This window comes from Crocodylus siamensis, chromosome 2, assembly GCF_052110815.1.
Source record: "Crocodylus siamensis isolate JL-2025a chromosome 2, ASM5211081v1, whole genome shotgun sequence".
NCBI classification, from domain to species: domain Eukaryota; kingdom Metazoa; phylum Chordata; order Crocodylia; family Crocodylidae; genus Crocodylus; species Crocodylus siamensis.
This window is the reverse complement of record NC_143396.1, coordinates 54,672,277-54,692,994: the sequence shown is the minus strand read 5'-3', so window position 1 is coordinate 54,692,994 and position 20,718 is coordinate 54,672,277. Positions and strand designations below refer to the sequence as shown.

Here is a 20,718-nt window from a genome sequence, read left to right as displayed (position 1 = left end):
TGCATCTAGTTTCAATGGAAAAAAGTCTATTCACTTTTTAGAATTAATTTGTCCATCACCACATTACACTGGCAACTCAGCATCTTCTGGAAACAACAGTTGTTATAGAACAGCCTGCATAGGGAGTTGGATGTTGGCTCCAAACAGTGCTTTTCAGAAAGGTCTGAGCTAATGTTCATAGTGACAAGCCTTTGTCACCATGTTGTGGCTGGTCTTAAGGCAGTGTTTACGAATAGATGATTCACTACCATGTATAAAAAGAACTTTGGTATGCGTATTCCCTCCCTCCCTCCCCCCCATGAAGTCAGTTTTCAGCATAAGGTGATTTTTAAAAAATGGCCACATTCAATACATGACAGGATGTGGTCATAGTTGATAAATTCCTTTTTAATAATTTACTCCAAGAAAGGTTAGGATGATAGTTTGTACATAATGTTTAGAAAGTCTATATCTGTCTCCTAAATGTTAATTTGTGTCACAAAATAGTGAAGGTAAAGTTGAGTCTGTCTATCTGATATAAAATGTTGACTTCTGTGGAGCAGTTTATGGCTGAAGCATTAATTCAGTGATTTGGCTTATTTTCTTTCAGGGAACTAATAGAAGAATTACATCCTATAATTAAGGAAGCACTTGAAAGAAGGCCAGAGGTAATGAGATATATTTGTGTTATGTCTTCCTTTAATGTTGGTGGCTAATAAAACTGCAATTTATTTTACATAGAATATTGTGGCTGCACAGTAGGGGGCACTAGTACGCAGAACCACCCATTTTGTGTCAGGCCCAAAACGTTGCTTCAGGAGTCTCTCTTGGGGAACCTACAGCTGGCTGTCCCACTTCCTGGAGACCATCTGCAAGCTTGGGGTAATGCTGCCACCACTGGGGCACTGATCTCTGGCAGGGGTCTGTGCAGCCAGGGGCACTTGGACACTGTGAACCTTGGGGGTGCTTTGCCCACTGTAATTTTTCTGGGTGCTTCTTTCAGTCCAAAACCATTGCAAGATAACCTCAGGTAGAACTGAGGGGAAAATAAAAAGACAAACTTCACTGGCCAAGCAAGGGGGTAGAAGGCCTCCCTGCTCAGCAGCACAACAATGAAGGTTGTTTAACTTGACCCCTTTATTGAACAAGGGGGATGGGGGCAGAAGGAGAAAGTCAGTCAGAATACACTTAGAGCAAACAAAAGCAACTTGAGTCTTTACAGAATTTCGGCTATGTTGACCCTTTTCAGATGCAACTGGTCTATACATAATTCCTAACTCCTGGCAGGCATCTGGGTTTTTACTTACAGAAATCGCCAGGCAGCTGCCTGAGGTCCTTGCTTGCAGTTTTCAAAAAGCTCACTGGAAGTAAGAGTGAGCTCCCCCACTTCCCCCTGGCCAGGTCACCTGATTGACCAGCCTGAACCAAGAAGAAAGCAAAGAGAGAGAGGGATCACCTGGGCTGACCCAAGTGAGGGGCAGAGATGTGGGGAGGGGATTTCTTCACAAATATCACAGCTTTTTATTCCTGTAGAGGTAACAGGCAGATGTAAAATAAAAATTAAAAGAAAACCCAACTCCCCCCCAACAACAAAACAAAACAAAACCCAAAACCTTGGAGAACTATGTATTTTGACAAACTTGCCATAGAGATTAATATTAACAATACCAAGTAAGTTAAATTATAAACTTTTTTTGTATTTTTATGTCATAGTACTCAGTCCAAATCCAGTCTATCTACTGCTTCTCTCTGTGTTGCATGTGTGACATTCAGTCAGAATACTATATGTACTATGCTGCAGTAGTCAGACATTTAGTTGAACAAATAAATATTTTTGCAATATGAAAATAATGGACAAAACAGAAGCTTAATGAATCCATCCAGTCCTGAAAACAGGGGTTCTCTGAGTGTAGCATATTAGTAGGAAATATTGTGCTTGTTGAAGTATGAGCTGTTAACCTGTAGTGGGAATGACTGTCAGGATATTCACAAGGAATGTTTTTGGTTTGGTTTTGTTGTTTTTTTTGGGGGGGGGTTAATTAAGTTTTTTTGTGTTCCAAGCCAGATCAGCCAAATCAATTCCAAATCTGTGGGTCATTCAAAAACCATACGTGGCCCTACTACCAGCAGTCATCCACCTGGGGTTTCAGATGTTTCCAAATCATTTGGCAGGCATCCTACATGCAGGCCCAAGCCTGGAGGCTTGGGGTTCAGATGTCCCCCGAGTTTCACTCTCCCTCAGCTGTATGGCTGCAGGAACAAACTAGGAAGGAGTCTCCCATTTCCATGAACTGGCACCAGCTCCCAGCTGCCTTCCATCCGCCACCTGTGGGTATGTAGAGCGGGTGGAAGGCAGCCAGGATTGGAGCCAGAGCCTGGCACACTGAGGCAAGAGCCACCTGGCGGAAGCTGCCCCTCACAAACTTGGAGCAGTGCGGCAGGAGAAGCTGCCACGAGATAAGGGGAGTGGAACAGTCTCATTAGCCGAGGCCCCAGCCGGTATGTGCAGCTTCCAGTGGGGCTGTTCCCAGTGAAGCTGCAGCTGGCTGGTGCTTCTCTGCTTCCCTTGTCTCCAGCAGTGGTTCCTCTTCCCGCTTCTGCCCTTGCTGTGCCACTCCAGGTAGTGAGGCAGGAAGCTTCAGCTCAGTGGCTCCCACTGGAAGCGAAGGAGCTGAACAACACCTGGCTGGCTGTAGCTGCACTGGGAACAGCTCTACCAGAAGCTCTGTGCTGGCTGGCCGGGCCAATCTGGCAGGTGTGGACTGTACTGGGGGAGGGGGCTCGGCCCCATGTGGAGTGCTGTGGGGGAGCCACAGGCCCCACCAATTGAGCAAGCTCTGATGCATGCACCCCCTGACTTCTCCTCTTGCCTTCCCCCCTCCTCCCCGTCCCTGGTACCCACATACATATGCCTCCCACCCACCTCACTGGGCAGGGTGCACAGGGATTGCATTGTGGCGTGGCATGGCCCAGGCCCGAGCTGTCATCACCTCACAACCCAGCCCCATGATTCTAGCCTCACCTTCCTGTCCTGTTCCTATCCTAAACACTGCTTCCTAAAAGCCCAGAGCCCCATAGGGAGTTTTTGTGAGTTGCTGGGGTTGGGGGCATGCTGCTGACCTGCCCCATGATAGCTCAGTAAAACTCCCTGTGTGGCCGTCACGCTCTGATTTAGAAGCTTCATATCATGAGTCTGTTGTGATAGGTGCTGTAGAAATGCAGGACTGAAGACCATTGATCAGTACCCTGCATGATGATTTCCTTGGTTTTGTATTTGGCATCTTCTAATCACAGCTGATAGGAAGGTCCTATAGACATTTTGAAGCTTGTAGAGCATTATAGAATTCTTTTTCAAAGCCCTGCATAGCCATACTGATATCTGTACTTTATAATGAGAGGTAATGACATGCCTCATGTAATATAAGCGTGTCAGAATTTAACTAAAAACTTAATTTTTCTATTGATGTTCATATAAAACTTGATAGTTGTGGAATTGGCATAGCAATGGAATAATTAGACTCATGCTCAAAGTGTAAAATTATTGATAGTCTCAACTGTTAAATAGTAAGAGTATTTTTTCACTCCATATAATAATAAGAGAATATTTTTTTCCTTCTCTTCCTTATAATATAGTTAATGTGTGTAAGGTGCACGGGGTGGGGGGGGGAAGCCACTCCTAAAAAAGAGTTTAAACTCTGATGTCTGGATTCAGCTATCTTTATGCATGTTGAATTGTTTAGGTACTTCTCAGTATGAGTAAGGGAGGCAAAACCTGGCTCTAGAAGATTATATTTTTTAAGATCCAGATTTTGTTAATGTAATTACAGTAAGTAGTACTTTCCTCCAGAAGTAGTCCTACGAATTTCATTGAGAGTAAACAGGGAAAAATCTGTCCTAAAATAAATTATTTTGAGGAAAAGCAGTTTTCACCTGGCTACTTTGCTTTGGTCATTTTCTGCTTGATTCAAGCCCTGCAGAAACTGATAGTTTCAAAACGCTTTAGGTTTTTGAGGCTACAGTCTTGGAGAAGAGAAGAGACCCGAGTGTTGTATGTGTGTATTCTCATGCTTTTTAGTTCTGTTTTTACCCTTTGCTTTTGTATTTTACAGCATATTATTTTAGAAATCTTTTAATAGTTTACAGGTTCGTTTTACAATTTATAAAGCAAATGGTTGTTTTGTAGTACGCCTAGTACATAATATGGCTCCATTGGCTAAAGTGGAAATCTCTTGTCACAGTTGGAAGAAACAAATAATGTTCCAAGTAGGAAGCAGCAGCTTTACATAATAATTCCAAACTAATATCCTCCACAGAGGACTCTCAGAGGAATCTGAGGTGTTGAGCTAGGAATGAATGTTCCCATTTTTTATACCTTTTATAATTGCATAATAAATCTAGCTTTAAAAAAAATGGGTCGGGGGGGGAGGTGGGAGAAGAAGCAAGTCTGTCTCACTACTGACAACTATAGTGGTACCAAAATGAGTGCAGTTAAGACCCCATGTTTCTTTTTTTAAAACGATTTATTAATGAATAAAACCCATAAAACCATGATCATGTGTTTCAGTAATTGTATACCCCACTTTGTTTCATTCTGCTGTTTCATGTAACTTCACGCTATCTCCTTTGAACAGAATATGAAACGACGCAGGCGTCGAGACATTTTACGAGTACAACTAGTACGAATATTTGAACTGTTGGCGGATGCTGGTGTCATTAGTCACAGGTAGGTGTCGAGTTGATCAGAAGACAGTTTTTCATGGAAAAATATGGGAATTAATACCATTTATTTCTTTATAAAATTGCATCTTTTACTTGGAGTACTGTGTCCAGTTTTGGGCTCACACTTCAAGAAGGATGTGGAGAGTTTGGAAAGAATACAGTGCAGAGCAAAAAAAAAATGATTAGAGGGCTGAAATGCACGACTTGGGAGGAAAGACTGAGAGAGTCAGGGTCATATAATTGGAGAAGAGAAGATTGAGGGGAACATTTGATAACAGTTTTCAAAATACCTTTGAAGGGTAATTACAGAGGGGATAAAGGGTATATAACTAGAAAGCAATGACTTCAGGTTGCAGCAGAAGAAATTTAGGTTGGCAATTTGGGAGGAACTTTCTGACTAGGATAGTGATCAAGTATTGGATCCAGCTACCTAGTGACATTTTTGAATCTCCATCCCTGGAAATTTTCAAGATCCTTTAGACAGATGCTTGGCTGTCATTGTTTAGTCAGGGATAATCCTGCCTTGAGCAGGGACTAGACGACCCTGTGATGTCTCTGCCAAAACTACTTTTCTATGATCTTTCTTGTACAATTGAACAATCCCTTGAGCAGCACTCTTTTATGTTGTTTCCTGTTAAACCTGTTTTTCAGTACTCGGTAAAATGAAACCTAGATTGTTTCTTTACAATAGTGATTAATCTTTTTCCTCAAGGTTTCTTTAAAGTTTAAATAAAACAAGCAAGCAAGTTTGTAAACACTGATGTAAAGATGCATTAGCTATGATGATCAGTAATTATAGACTTGTATCTAATATGTTACTATAACTCAAGGAAGTCAAAATCACTTGGCCTGCAGAGCCACATGAATGGCATGGAGCCAATTCATAGACTGGATTGGACCCATGAGCCCACCCCCCAGCTCCAGTATCCATGCTGGGCAGTTGACGATCCATGTTCTTTGTAGCACTCCGTCTCTCCCTTCGCTGATCTGGGACCCACAATGTGTGCAGTGCCCATTCAGTTCATGCAGTACTGCACTGCATGTAGTGTCTGCCCTGGCTTATCTGGGACCTCTGTTGCATGCAGAGCCTGTAGATACCACATGCATCATAGTTTGTGGATTGGCTGGAGCAGGCACTCTCTGCATCCGGAATTGGCCAGGAGAGATGCTGCATGCAGTGAAGATCCTGGACTGACTAGAATGGATACTGCCTGTGGTGCAGTCCTGGACCAGTTTGGGTGCTTGCCATGTGCTGTGCCTTGAGCTGGCACAGTGCACAAAGGCCCTGAGCACAGGGCTGATCCAGAATGTACTGGATAAGGAAATAGTAACATGAAAAGAAACGTACCTTGAACAAATATTTCCAGTATTTGCGTTCAGAAAAATGGCTTTAAAACGTTGTTGAATGTTTTACATTTTGGAAACTTGCTTTTAAAATATACTATATCTTCACCTAGCTTAATAATCTGAATATTTTGTTTTTATTTTAAGTGCAAGTGGTGGCCTTGATAATGAAACACATTCCCTCAACAACACTTTATTGGAGTATGTTGACCTAACTAGACAACTCCTAGAAGCAGAAAATGAAAAGGACTCTGATACATTGAAAGATATCCGATGCCATTTTAGTGCCTTAGTGGCGAATATCATTCAGAATGTTCCAGGTATGCATTGTACTCCTAATGAGTTTTGAGGACTCCTTTTAATACACCAGAAATACAAAATGTTCTTCCTGTTTGTCACCAGAAATGCTTTTTTTCCCTAGAGATATAGAAAGGCTTAAATAAAATGAGTTTACTTATGTTAAAATTGAATTTTAAACTTAAGATATAAACTTCTCAGAAGCTATTACTGATAATATTTTAAATAATAACTTTTAAATTCTTATTAACAAAAGCTGAAATTTGAGCACATTTCTTAGGTTAATAAAGGCTAAATTATTGAATATTGTGGTGTATTCTTGAATATACCAGTGCCATGCAGGTAAACTACTTGTAAACTTATTTTCAATGAACTTGTTATGAATTATTGAAACAGTTTGTCTTTTAATACCTGATGAACTTGTAATTCAAGTCCAGTTTTGTCTTGTACATTTAATTAAAAATTTAGGCAAATGGCTCAAACTCTCTCTCTTTATATATACAGTGCACCAGAGAAGAAGCGTCTTTCCTCAGCAGAGCCTACGTCACAGTCTCTTTATGTTGTTCAGTCACTGGGCAGGTCCTTTTAGCATCATGTTCACTCCCCTGGATAGATACAGTGATAGGAACATGCAAATAAACAGACACCAGTACTGTGCATTAAAGGTATTTTAATACTTTCTGAATTCTGGAAATATATCTCTGTCTTGTATTTATTTACTTCATTAAATACTTTTGCCAGTTTGCATTTCCATTCCATTTGTCCAAACGGAGGTTTAAAGGAATCCTGTCCCTGTAACCCAATAGCCTGCTGCTTTTCCATTATTACAATAATTTTGTTTATTTCTACGGGCCCTGTTGTACTGAGCTACTCAAATGTTGATCAGTGTTAGTGCCAGCTTGAGTTTAGAGCAGTCATCAGTAGGGATCCTGGATTTCTCATAAATTCTCTGATTAAAAAATACCAAATTTTCTGATTAAACCCCCCCAAATCTGCATTTTCTGCAGTTAAAATGAAACCACACACACCCACCCACCCACCCACTCTGTGTCTGCGTGTCAGTTGAACACAATGTTTTGTGGGCCTGGCTGCAGCTGGTCTGGCCAGGCTGCAGTCCCAGACATTGCTGTGGGCACAGAAATCTGGGGGGAGCATGTGTCTTCCCCCCCCCCAACGCATTACCTGTGCCCCCGCCACCCTGATGTATTGCCTGTTGGCCCCCAACCCATAGATTTACCTGTGAGAGCTGTTCTCCACTGCTGCCTGGCTGCCACATGCATGTGCTCACGTTACTTCCAGCCTGCAAGAAAACTGATTACTGTGAATCATGGAAAAAATCCATGATTTTCTCCTTTAAAGGAGGAAATCAACGTTTCTCTGCAGCAAATGGAAAACCAGGATCCCTGGTCATCACACCTTAAAGCTAAAAACCTTCTCTGACTGTTCCCTACCTGCACAGCTGTGACTTCCCACTAGAGGGCTGGTGAGCAGGGGCCAGACTAGAAGTTATAGCTGTGAGTGGCCACTAGAGGGCTGGTGAGCCAAGGCAGACTTGTATCCCTGCTTTGGGGTGGGGGAGTGAGGGGGGATGGTGGGCCAGGGACATGAACCTGGAAGGCAGAAAGTTAATGGGATGAGGGTAGGTAATTAAATGGGAGGTGGAAAGGAAATGGGGCTGGGGAAAGGTAAAGAAATAAAGGAATAATAAAGGAAGTCAGTCACTGATAGATAAAATAGAAGTAAAAAAAAATTAGAAAGAGGAAGTAAATTAAAGAAGGTCTCATGTTTTAACGCACTGGGATTTGAAATTGGGGTGTGAAAGGTGCTGGTCATGCTTCCCAGGGTGGCTGGGAGGTGGGAGTGGTAAGAGAAGGTACTTTTGAAGGAGCTACTGCCCCAGACCCAGAAAGGGAGCCCCAGCTAATGGGGACCTGATCTGACCCCCTACCTTGTTTCACTCCCCCCACCCTCCCTAGACCCCACTCCTGGTCCCCTCCTTGCTCTATAACTTGGCTAGCTGGAACGTTCTCTGCAGGCTGTTTGGATGAGGTTGCACCCCTGGGAGTAACAGGGGGAGTTGCCTTGGTGCCAGAACTGGCTTTTGGGCAGTAGAGTTCAGAGAGTGGAAATTCTTTTCACACAGAACGGGAGGGGAGGGGGAACTGCATCCTGGGATGCTGGAGGACTGCAACTTGGGTGGCTCATCTGTGGGGAGTGGCCACCCATTAATAGAACATCAGCTGGGTAGTACAGATCAGAGATAAACCTGCCCTGGAGTAATGTAACTTTAAACTTCCTTAAGTGTGCTTAAAACTAGTTTCAGGTTTAAATGTGTGATCAATCCAGGGGTTAAGAGCTCCAGGAGCTGCTAAAATTAATGTGTAACAACATTCTATGATGCATACAGGTTTATACTAGCTTTTCATGCCCACAGCTGCCAGTCTCTCAAAGAGAGAGAATTTCATTATTGTTGCAGTCAGCTCTGTGCAGCAACGTGTTACCCGCCCAAGTAGTGTGCTAGCTTTCAGAGCTTTTCAAGGGAGAGAAATCCTCATACCTAGGGATTTAGATGTGTAGGACTGGGTTTGCCTTTTACTGTGTAAGATATTAAACAAAATTCCTCTTAGTTGTGCTGTCTGTGCAGATGTTAGAGTTGGATGTAGCTGCACCTTGCTTATTCTGGTTATTAAAAAGTGATATTGTTTCAATTACTTTCTGAAGGCTATGTCTGCTGTACTGTGTTGTGGCCCTGTTGCAGATAACGTAGGACTCTCATCAGATGGCTATTTATACAAATGGCTGGATAATATTTTGGACTCACAGGATAAAAAGGTAATGTGGTCAGTTGAATTGGCACAGATACTCTATACCAGCTTGACTCTGACTGATTTGCAGTGGGTGCCCACTATGTGCTATGTGCATTCTTAAAACTAGAGGAAGATGGCCTTGGCCTCCAAGTAGCTCACACTGAACAAGCAGACGGAAGTTAAGGGAAAGGGAATAGGAGTAACAGCAGGCAAATTGTATACAATGTGTAAACAAATCAAATTGATTCATTACATCATGAACAGCAGCACAGCAAGAGTGGGTCTTTCAGAGACTTAAACAGGGCCAGTCTTCTAAGGTCCCAGGCAAACATTCATTTAATGTGGGAATGGGATCTGATCCCAATCCCAACAATGGTATATCCTGCCATGTCATGTGCACAGCGAGTAGTGTGATTGTTAGGGTTGGGGATCAGATCCCATCACGCTGTTGCTACTTACCAGTGCAGGAGGAGACCAGGATCAACAAGTTGAAAGAGGAGTGCCTGCAGGTTTAGCAGGTCTAGCTGATTGTCATCTCTGGCCCCTAGGACGATACCAGGGGTTCAGACTGGCTCCAGTGAGGTTTGGGCTACAGCTTGCAATCGGCTGATTGTTGGCTTAAGCCCACACTGCACCAGGGCAGGTTTGGATCCTCAGCTTGGTGAGCTGACAATTAGCGAATATTGGCCCCAGCTGGGACAGCCCCAGGTCCAATTCAAGACCAGGTCAGGCTGACAATCAACTGGCTGTCAAAACCCTGCACATGATGGCTCTGGGGCTTCCCCTGCTTAGAGCCTCTGATCTCTGGCAACCCAGCCAGAGCTGTTGGACATGCGGTTTAAATGGTGGGGAAGTCTGGAGAGGCTTCTTCAGCCTGCTCTTTAGAGCTCCCTGGGTGCTGGGAGCCAGAGACCAGGGAACCTCTGCCCACTGTCTGGGTCCAAACACCCAGGAAATTTTCAGAAGTGCTCCTGCAGGGTAGCATTCTTTAAAGCTCCCTGTGTACTGGGACATGGTGTGAGGCACAAGCAGCTGGGGAGCCTGGAGTTCCTGGTTCCTCAGATGCCCATGTCCCACACTTTGAAGGTGCCCTTGCAGCTGTGGAGCAGGGAGCTCCCAGTTCCCTAGCTGCCACTTCCACAGGTGCTCCTGGAACTTAAAAATGCAGGCATGCAGCTGGGGCTCTCAGACTGGGGAGACACTCCCTGATGTTAGGCTTACAGTGCCTCTATCCCCGTCTGCCTCTGGAGATCAAAGGGAGGGGGTGCTGGCTGCAGCACCCAGTTGCTGCCCTTAGGCAGATTCCACTGATCGGACAGGGGACAGCTATGTCCTGGGTCTGTCTCATATGCCAGATCTCTGTGCTCAGTTGAGTTTGGAATCTGTTTTGGGTCAGCCCTGACTTGCCACCTATTCAGTTTGAGGCATAATACAAACAAGCCACAAAGATGTTACACATTATATTCAGAATATCCGTGTGGCACATTTACTATACTATGATGCCATAAATTGGCTTTAACATGTGGCCAAGTTACTATTTATCATGTGATTGAAACTTTAATCATGCACATGCTAAATGTAATATGTGCAGGGGGCCAAAAGGAGACATTTTTGCTGGACATTCTGGAGATATGTAGAAAGACTACATTTCTGCACTACAGAGGTTACAATTTTAGGACTCCAGTGCAGAAAAGCAGATAAGCATGTGTGTAGGCCTGTCCCTTAAGTTTTATTACAGTCAATGAGTTTAAGCATACAACTAAGTGCTGTCCTGCATCCTATGCTTTCAGGACCAAACTCGGATTAAGATGGAACAAAAGTGAAATAAGAAACAATAGGAAGATAGGGTTTAGGTGATTCTCAGCCTGAGTGTTGTGAGATCCTTTGATGGGTTTGCGGAAGTGTGAGAAGCAAGGTGTGAGGGGATGCAGACTCAGGCTTGTCCCTGCCTAGTTGGTCCCCCACCCCCACTGCTTGCCCCCTCAAGGAGGTAAGCACTATAATAAATGCATTTGATTTTGAAATAAGGTGCTACCCACTTTACAAAAGTTTATGGAGGGAATCATTGAGTCTAAAGAGGCTGAGAACCACGGGCTTAAAAGGATAAAGAGAAATGAATTGTTATATGAAATTATATGTACATAAGATTTAATTATATGGAATAGATAAACACTTCAATTTTTTAATGTTTATTTTAAACAGTGGCCTCTTTCTTTTATTTAAAACATTTTTTTTTTGCTTTTAAATTAATCTATTTATTTAATTTTTATAAATACATGTTGTAAACTGTTGCCTTTTTAACCTTTTTTTGTAATTGAAACTGTTTATTTTTTTTAATATAGGTTCATCAGTTAGGGTGCGAAGCAGTTATGCTGCTGTTGGAGCTCAATCCTGACCAGAGTAACCTCATGTACTGGGCTGTGGACCGGTGTTACACGGGTTCCAAGCGGGTAGCAGCTGGCTGTTTTAAAGCCATAGCTAGTGTGTTCCAAAACAGGTAATAGAAAGGTTTCCTAAACTTACAACCTTGTTTTCTAACTTGTAATTTTATATAAAACTTTTTTTCCCCAAATGGTACATTTTACTGTTACTTTTTTTGCACTGTTGAACTTTTGAAAGCATTCATTATATTATCCAAGACTTTAAGTGAACATACCTTTTACTTACTTATTTAATCTGTATTTAAATTATCTGAATATAAATATGTTAAGTAAATATGTACAATTCTTTCCTAGGGATTACCAGTGTGATACAGTGACCCTCTTAAATCTGATACTCTTTAAAGCAGCTGATTCAACTAGGGCTATCTATGAAGTTGCTATGCAACTATTACAGGTTTGTAAGTGGTATTCATTTTATAATATTTCATGTTTTAAAATGAATTACTCTTGTGTATTAGCAAATATAATTCTAGTATTGTTCAGATTTATTTTTCAGTAGTAACATGTTATATGAACATGAGACTATACGTGCATTAAATATAAGTGCATTATATTTATTCCATTTATATTAAAGACTTGGTGCAGTCCTTTGGACTGACTCAATTTGCAGATTACACCATATTATGGGGAAGCGCAGTTGCAGTAGAGGATAGGCTGGCAATTCAGGCTGACCTGGACAGGCTCGCAGGGTGAGCTGATCAAAACCTGATGATATTCAACACGGAGAAATGTAAGGTGCTCTACTTCAGGAGAAAAAAACTCACATCATACTTATAGTCCTGGCAGTGCTACACTCACTAGCACCACAACTGAAAGAGACTTGGGGGTCATGATCAACCACAAGATGAACATGTGCCCCCAGTGTTATGCCACAGCTGGCAAAGCAAATAAAACTTTGGCTTGCATCTACTTATGCATCTCAGGCAAGCCCCAAGAAGTCATCCTCCTGCTTTACTTGGCTTGGTGAGGCTGCAGTTAGAGTACTGCATCCAATTCTGGGCTCCACACTTTAGAAAGGATGTGGAGACACTTGAGGGAGTCCAGAGGAGAGCCATGCACGTGATTAGAGGTCAAGAGAGGATGCCTTATTAGGAGAGGCTTAGAGGCATGAGACTCTTCAGCCTGGAAAAGTGAAGGCTCAGGGGTGACTTGGTAGCAGCCTATAAGTATATAAAGAGTGTGTATCAGGAACTGGGAGAACATCTGTTTACCAGGGCACCCCAAGGGAAGACAAGGTCTAACAATCACAGATTGCTGGAATACTGTTTTAGACTGGACTTAAGGAAAAACTTCTTTACCATCCAGAGTGGAATAGACTCTCCCCAGAAGTGGTGCAAGCACCTACTCTGGATGCTTTTAAGAAACACTTGGATGCTTATCTTGCTGGGGTGATCTGACCCCAACTGACTTCCTTGGGCAGGGAACTGGACCCGATGATCTTGCAAGGTCCCTTCCAGCCCTAATGTCTATGAAATCTTAGCTGGTGTGTAGTAACTTTAGTGGAGCTATGGCTATTTATACAACCTGAAGATATGGGCCCTATTGGGTCCATAGTATTTTCTTTTAAATAAATAGAAAATCTAGAGTGAGGATTTCTGATAAGCTGTGTGAATGGAGTGTCATACAGCAGTGCTACATGTCCTTAAGAAAAGAAAGCCCATAGGAAAGCACAATTCTGTCCTTGTTACTCATTTTTTTCCAGTAGCACAGAAGTCTGCTTCTGGCCTTTTTCATGTGGCCAGTGTTTTGCCTGCTTCCCTTGCACTAGTTGGAGAGGGGACAGTAGGCAGTATCAGTGTCCACTTACTCCTTTGTATCCTTTCCTAAAGTCTGAAAGAGCTGTACAAAGGTGTGATGCATCTTATTTAGTGATATGCAGCTGTGTGGCCACAGAGCTCAGGGGAAGGGGAAAGATTTCCCAAAAAAAGTGCTTGCTGTTGGCAAAACTCCCACTGAATTCAACAGGAATTTTATTGTTGGCTTCAGTGGATGCAGAGGTAAGCTTACCAAGGGCCATATTCTGTCCCACATATTAGGTGCCTAAGGCCATGGACAGGCACTACATTTGTAGTGAGAAATATTCTCTTCTAGCACTACAAAAAGTGAGCATACAACTGTTCAAATGGCTTGTTGTGGAAAACACATGGCAATTTTTGAATGTTAGCTCTTTTCAACAGCAGTGTCTCAGTAGCACAGTTTTCCAGCGCCTTGTGTGGTATCCTGAAAAACAATTAACATAAAAGGTGAACGACTTCTCTTGCTCACAGCCTTTTGTGAGTTGTCTTAAGGCTGAGAAGGTGTGTTACACAAGTAGGGATATTAAATTTTTTCAGAGACTTGAGCAGTGTGAAGTAGGATTGCATTTAAGTTTGTAAAAGTTGGAATAGGATCTTGCCGCGTTTTTGAAATTCTCCCCATCCGTCCTAAAGTGAATGTCCGTACTTAAAACTAGCCAGACTAAAGCAAAACAGTGCTAACTGCAACTTTCCTAGCTTCTCTCAGTTTTGCCACTTCAAACTTACTTGCATTACCTCACAAAGTCATTTTGAGCAGGATCTATATTGATCAGGAAAAAAAGATTTGGAAATATCAATTAAGCTCTATCATTTCAACCTTCATTATGGCAAATATATATTCAGTGCAATACCACTTAAAAATAGATGTTTGAAAATGATACCTATGACTTGTTCTAATGCAAAGAAACCCAGATAGCCAAGAATTTATGGCTCCTTCATAGCTAGAACATTTTAAATTATGGCCCAAAATATATATTGTGTTTTGTTAGAGGAAAACCTTTTTATGATAACTCTATTTAGTTTCAAGTGCTTGAATTTTATTTCTACAGATCTTGGAACCCAAGATGTTCCGTTATGCTCACAAACTGGAGGTTCAGAGAACTGATGGAGTATTAAGTCAGCCTTCTCCTTTGCCACACCTGTACTCTGTGTCATATTATCAGTTGTCAGAAGAATTGGCAAGGACATATCCTGAGCTAACTCTTGCCATCTTCTCAGGTAATGTATAGTGGTAACATGCCTTAAAATTTTAAAATCCTTTCTCTAGCTAGGTCACTACATCTAAAGCCAATGTACTGCACATTAATTATGGGTGGAGGAAGCTAAGTTTATCATATGGCAATTTTTACCTTTTCAAATCTGAATAAAACGACAGAAACAGTGTTTTTCAAGTGAAACAGTTGTTTTGACTGACTGACTAACCAGGCCATGAAAGTGTTATCTCTGGTACTAAAACCGTTTTTTACTATGCTTTTAAAAATGTTCTCTCTAGCTCTCACATCTTTTTATTTTATTCTTTGCTGTATATATCCTAAAAGAGCATCACTGTAACATCCTAAACAGTGGCTCACATGGACTAACATAGTACATCTGGTATTGTAGGTCATAAAGGGTGCCGACAGACATGGAGAGGAGGGTGGAAAAAATTCAGCACTTTACCAGAAGAGAGACATGTTAGTTTAACCCAGCCCTGCAGCATCTGTATAGACCGGGTGCTTCAGTGGGGCTTTTTGGTGCTTTTATCTAATAACTAATTGAATCAGCTGCTAGATAAAAGCACAAAAAATCCTTGGTGATGTGCCCAGTGTATGCAGATGTTGGGCAAGGTGGGTCCAATTAATGGGATGTCTCTTCTAAGTATGCACTGTGCTTGGTATGGGAGCACGCTGAACTTAAAAGCGTCATTTTTTTTCCACGTCTATAAGCAGCCAAAATTATTATGGAATAGGGCTGGAAGGGACCTCAGAGGACAATCTAGTCCAATGTCCTGCCTGAGACAGGATCATCTGTATCCAAACCATTTCATACAAACCATAATCTAAACTCTCTGCAAGACAACCATCAACCCTGACACAACATAGACCTAAAACCCTAACCCGCCACAGGTAAAGCAGAGACAGTATGACAGACAATGTGTTGCTTTTATAAAATGTTGTTAGTATATACTCAAAAGATCCCAGGTAGAGGGACATGCCCCCTGCTGCAGAGAAAGGCAAAACCCCCCATAGTCCATATCAGTTTAACCATGGGATAAAATTCCTTTCTGACCCCAAATATGGTGATTGATGCTGACCTTGAGGGGAGGAGCAAGACCCTTTAGCCAGGAACCTTTGGCTTTGGTCCTAGCAGGACCATTGGCACAGCCTAGTCAAAGTCCCCAGTCTTGACTGCAGACTCCCCAGGCTGCTGGAGACTCACGAGCACAGCTGAATGTGCGAGCTATCCCTGGTTGGAAACCTGGCATGTGGGAGCAGTGCCCAAATAATATATTTTTTATTTTTTGAGTCCAGATTTCAAACAAGTCTGTCTGAGGTCTCTGCAAACCTTATCCTTTAGAAAGATTATGAAACTACACAGTAAAACACTCATTTTGTTCTTAACACATTTTTGAGCTACTATCTTAAGGAAAGAGACTGCTTTATTAACTTTTCTGTAGAGAAAGGACAGCTATTCTTTGAATTGATGGAATTATGAAGTCATATGCATTTGTTAAAGCACTAATCCTGGAAAGATTAATGCACATGCTTAATTTTACATATATTAAGTAAAATCTTGGCCCACCTTGAAGTCAATGGGAGTTTTGCCATTGACTTAAGGGGGCCAGGATTTCACCTGCTGATTTTAAGTATGTGTAAGCCTCTGCAGACTCAACCCATGCCAATTTTAGAGATACTAAGAAGTTTCTCTTAGTTTAACAAATTGTTACTTATAAAATGAAAAAAATGACAAAACTGTTTCTTATTTCTTTTTAATCCTTTAAATATGAAAACCTAACATTTTAATTGGTTTTCTGTTTATTTTTAATTAACACACATTTATTTAAAAGAACATTTTACTACAGTTTAAAATGGAAACTTACTATCTGCAGTATTTGACCTTTAAAATGTAATTTTGTTTAGCAAATAATCTATTTAATTGAAATCCATTGCTTTTATTAGGATTATTGGGGAAAGGTTGTTCTAGTTGTTTAAACAAAACTTTAGTGTGAAACTACTGAAACTATAAATATGTCATACAGAGGCCTTTCTAGTAATATTTATAGATTTGCATTTTTATGTATGCAATTTACTTTAAATGACAGAGGTAAGCCAGAGAATTCAAACAGCACACCCTGCTGGAAGACAGGTGATGCTACATTATTTGCTACCATGGATGAACAATATTGAATTGGTAGATTTGAAACCCTTGCCAACAATCCGACGACAAGATGAAGATGAAGATGATTCCTTGAAAGACAGAGAGCTAATGGTAAACAGCAGACGCTGGCTACGAGGAGAAGGCTGGGGATCACCACAGGCTACTGCTATGGTTTTAAATAATCTGATGTATATGACAGCAAAGGTAAACATCAATCATATAGTGTTCCATATTATTTGCTTCACTGGGTTGTTAAATCAAGAGATGGAGGAGATACTCTGTAGGGTGCTTGATACCAATTAGTTTTCATTGGCAAGTTGCCTTAAGTAGCAGAAAATTCTTACTTTTTTTATGCGAAAATCATTTTCAAAAACCATTTGTCCATAAACAGGTGTCTAGAAAAAAAGCTTTTGTGTGTATTCTGAGGAATATGAAATGAAATTCATTGCATGAAAGGTTGTTTTAAATTGGACTATCTCAATGATCTGTGGTTCCAAACCGCTGTCCAAAAGTTTAGCTTTCTACATAAACAGATGATCCGTTCATATAATTATAAAAATATTGAAAAACAGGTTGGTTTCCCCAGATTGTGAGAAGTTTTTTGTTGTTTGTGTCCTCTCTTGCTGTATTTTCTCCTCAGTCATTCTTTGCCTTCTGGCCTTCAAGTAAACTGATTGCATCCCAGACTGCATCCGTCCTCTTCCCCAGAAACACTAGGTTCTGTGAATGTTGGGTGGAGGGGATCTTTCCTCTCCTTTCTCTTCTAATCTCTACAACATTAAGTAAGGTAGAATTGTAGATCCTGTTGCTGGTAGTTATCTGTACACTTTCCCAGTATCAGTTACTTTTCCTATTACAGCAGACTCAACAGGGAAATGGTGAAGGTAAGAGTGAGTTTTAGCATTACTAGCTCTTAGTAGGGAGAGGTTGCATTTCACAATTAAATATCTCTGGAACTTGGCAGCCACAAGTCTCCACAACATTGGTCAGGACTGTCAGTAGATGGAATGCATTGGTTAAACTCAAAAAAGTTCCAGTCAAATTTGAATAGCTGGCAGGCATGTTTTGTACACAACTTGTTACTTCGCTTGCTGTAGTGATCCTCCAGTAAACATGAGGAATGTATTAGAGGAGGAGCACACATGGAAGCTTTGGTGTATGACAATGGCTAAAGCAAACATACAGAGCCACTCCGTGTGGCCTGCTAAGCTACCAATATACTAGGGAGTTCAGTGGTTGTGGTCGGGGTGGGCATGAGTTGCCAAGGCCCTATGACCCCTGTGGACATGGCCATCAGCAGCAGGGTTGGGAAAGGAGGAGGAGCAAATGAGGATTGTGCCCATGCAGCCCTAGGTCATCCTTCTGCCTCTTCGCCTGCTGCCATGGCAGTGAGAGGCCACCTGGTCTGCAGCTGCTTGCCCTACTGCCATTGCCACCACCACTGCTGCCTCTGAGCTAATTAAGTCTCCAAGGTGTCACCCTTTCCTACCTCCTGCTTGATTTATTCAGTGGAAGATCCTTAATCTGAAGTTATTGTGGTATTGTTATCAGAGTTTACATAAGGATATCCTAATTTTGTTTTCTAGTATGGTGATGAAGTGGCATGGTCAGAGATAGAAAATGTCTGGACTACTCTAGCAGACAGCTGGCCAAAGAATCTGAAAATAATTCTGCACTTTTTGATCAGCATCTGTGGAGTGAATAGTGAACCAAGTCTCTTGCCTTATGTAAGTGTTTGATAACTGCAGTCCTCCATCATACCCTTACTTTTAAGTTTTGATTTGATGTGTAGCAACTCTTCATTGAAGATTACTAAATAGGCCACTGATCCTGCTACCAGCTCTATAGCTAGCTGCAGCAGACCCACAAGGTGGGTTCCCATGGGTGGTCCCTGGTGCCTTGTTTGCTTCCCCTTTACTACCGAGTAAGGTGCTGTGCCTTCCATGACAAAAATACTGGAGGGTGGTGGGGGGATGATGTGATTCTGTTTAACCCCTTCCCACCATACTCTCAAGAGTGCAGGGCTGCCCAACTTCTATGGCTGAGCTTCCCCTGCTGTACCAGAGGGAGCTGGTACAGCTGCCATGTTAACGATAACATTCTTACCAGGCCAGGCCTTGCATGCCACTCAGTGGCTCCTTCTGCCATAAGTGACACACGTGACGCAGGTTGTCCATCCCTAGTGAATTGCATCATGACACCTGAGAACTCTAAAAAGTTTTCTACTTTTCAGTATGTGTTCACATGTGTAGATACAAAGCTAGCAAGCAACTACATTTTCTGTTCCCATTCTTCACATCTCTCTGCCTTTTGGCTGAATGTGATGGTAGTAAACTTTTGCTTATATGAATTTGATTTTTTTTCTTTTGATTTTTACCTAGTTGGCCTGTGATAATGATAATACCTGTTGTTTGTTATGAAAAAGTAATGCAGTTATTTTTCTCTTGATCAGCCTAGATTGATCCTTCTTGTCACAGTTTCAAAGGGAAAATGTCTTGTAATTTTGGCAACAATAAATACAATGTTTTGTTTAACAGAAATTTAGGTCAGAGTTTCATTTGTACCCAGTTTCTTTTACATGTCCTAAGAAGGAAAGCCATGGAGGAGATAATTAAATTAGTTATAGCCTCATCCTGGAGATGGCTCTATATCAGCTTTAAGACTTCCTAGGGAACACCTGCTCTGTAGTGCTGTGCATGGTAATATCCTTGAATGAACCATGTCAGCCAGGGATTATCAGGTAGTATCATCTTTTAGATGAACAAATGAGAAGGAAGACTGTCTTCATGTACAGGTTTCCTAATCTAGTGAGGAAGGCTTTAAACTTCACTGGGGGATGATAGAAAAGCCAAGAGGTAAGTAAAGAGTTAGAGGACCTGCATAAAACTTAGTAAGGGGAAGCAATGGTGGAAGCTTTAGCACTGTCCTCAGGAAGAAGATAGGACAATCAGTTAGATACATGAAATGCTTATATACTAACATGAGAAACCTGGGGATTAAATAGGAATACTTGGAAGTTCTCATACAGTCACAGAATTATGATGTTATTGGGATTACAGAGATACGGTGGGATAGTTCACATAATTGAAGTGCTGTCATGGATGGGCACAACTTGTTCAAGAATGACAGGTAGGCAGATTCTTAGAGTGTATTGGAGATGACTTTTTGATTCAGATGATAGAGAAGGCAACTGTGGAGTAGCTCTTGACTTGCTGCTCACAAGCAAGGAGGAAATAATTAAGAATGTGAATGTGGAAGGTAACCTGGGTGACAGTGACCCTGACATGACAGAGTCAAGATCCTAAGAAGAGGAAGGAGGGAGACCAGTAGCATAAAGGTAGTGGACTTCAGAAAAATAGATTTAATAAACTCAGGGAGCTGGTGGGCAAGTTCCCCGGGGAAGTAAGTCTGAAGGGAAAAGGAGCCCAGGACTGCTGGCTGCACTTTAAAGAGGCCGTATTAAGGATGCAGAAGCAAGCTGTCCCAATGCAACAAGTGAGCAGCAGGGCCAGTTGTGATTCACCCTGAGTTACTAAAGGAATTGACTGATGTAACTTCACAGCCATTGGCTATCATCCTTGAGAACTCATGGAGAGTTGGGTAAGATACCCTATGATTGGAAAAGGGCAAATACAGTGCCCGTTTTTAAGAAAGGTAAGGAGGATAGAATTATAGATCTGTGAAATTACAGACCTGTCAGTCTGACCTCAATGCCTGGCAAGATTATGGAACAGGTTTTCAAGGAATCTGTTGTATAACACTTAAGAGGAGAACAAGGTGATCAGGAAGAACCACCACAGATGCACCGAGATCATGTCATGTCTGACCAACCTGATTTCCTTCTATGATGAGGGGACAGGCTCTGTGGATGAAGGAGAACAGTAGACGTGATATACCTTGACTTCAGTAAAGCTTTTGACATGGTCTCCCCTGACATTCTCATTAAGAGGCTAATGATATACAGACTAGATGACAGTA

General features: G+C 41.8%; 1 protein-coding gene across 5 annotated transcripts in view; it reads left to right on the top strand.

The window, feature by feature from the left end:
• The window catches only part of FRYL (FRY like transcription coactivator), a 246,895-nt gene that overhangs the window by 141,081 nt on the left and 85,096 nt on the right, over nt 1–20,718 (top strand). For all 5 annotated transcript variants that reach the window (XM_090035895.1, XM_090035899.1, XM_090035897.1 and 2 more), the window contains 10 exons: nt 590–647; nt 4,611–4,702; nt 6,190–6,362; nt 6,844–7,004; nt 9,061–9,171; nt 11,489–11,643; nt 11,882–11,981; nt 14,433–14,601; nt 16,685–16,944; nt 18,327–18,467. In XM_090035895.1, the coding sequence (XP_089892021.1) occupies nt 590–647; nt 4,611–4,702; nt 6,190–6,362; nt 6,844–7,004; nt 9,061–9,171; nt 11,489–11,643; nt 11,882–11,981; nt 14,433–14,601; nt 16,685–16,944; nt 18,327–18,467 (1,420 nt within the window). The remainder of the gene's footprint in view (nt 1–589; nt 648–4,610; nt 4,703–6,189; nt 6,363–6,843; nt 7,005–9,060; nt 9,172–11,488; nt 11,644–11,881; nt 11,982–14,432; nt 14,602–16,684; nt 16,945–18,326; nt 18,468–20,718) is intronic.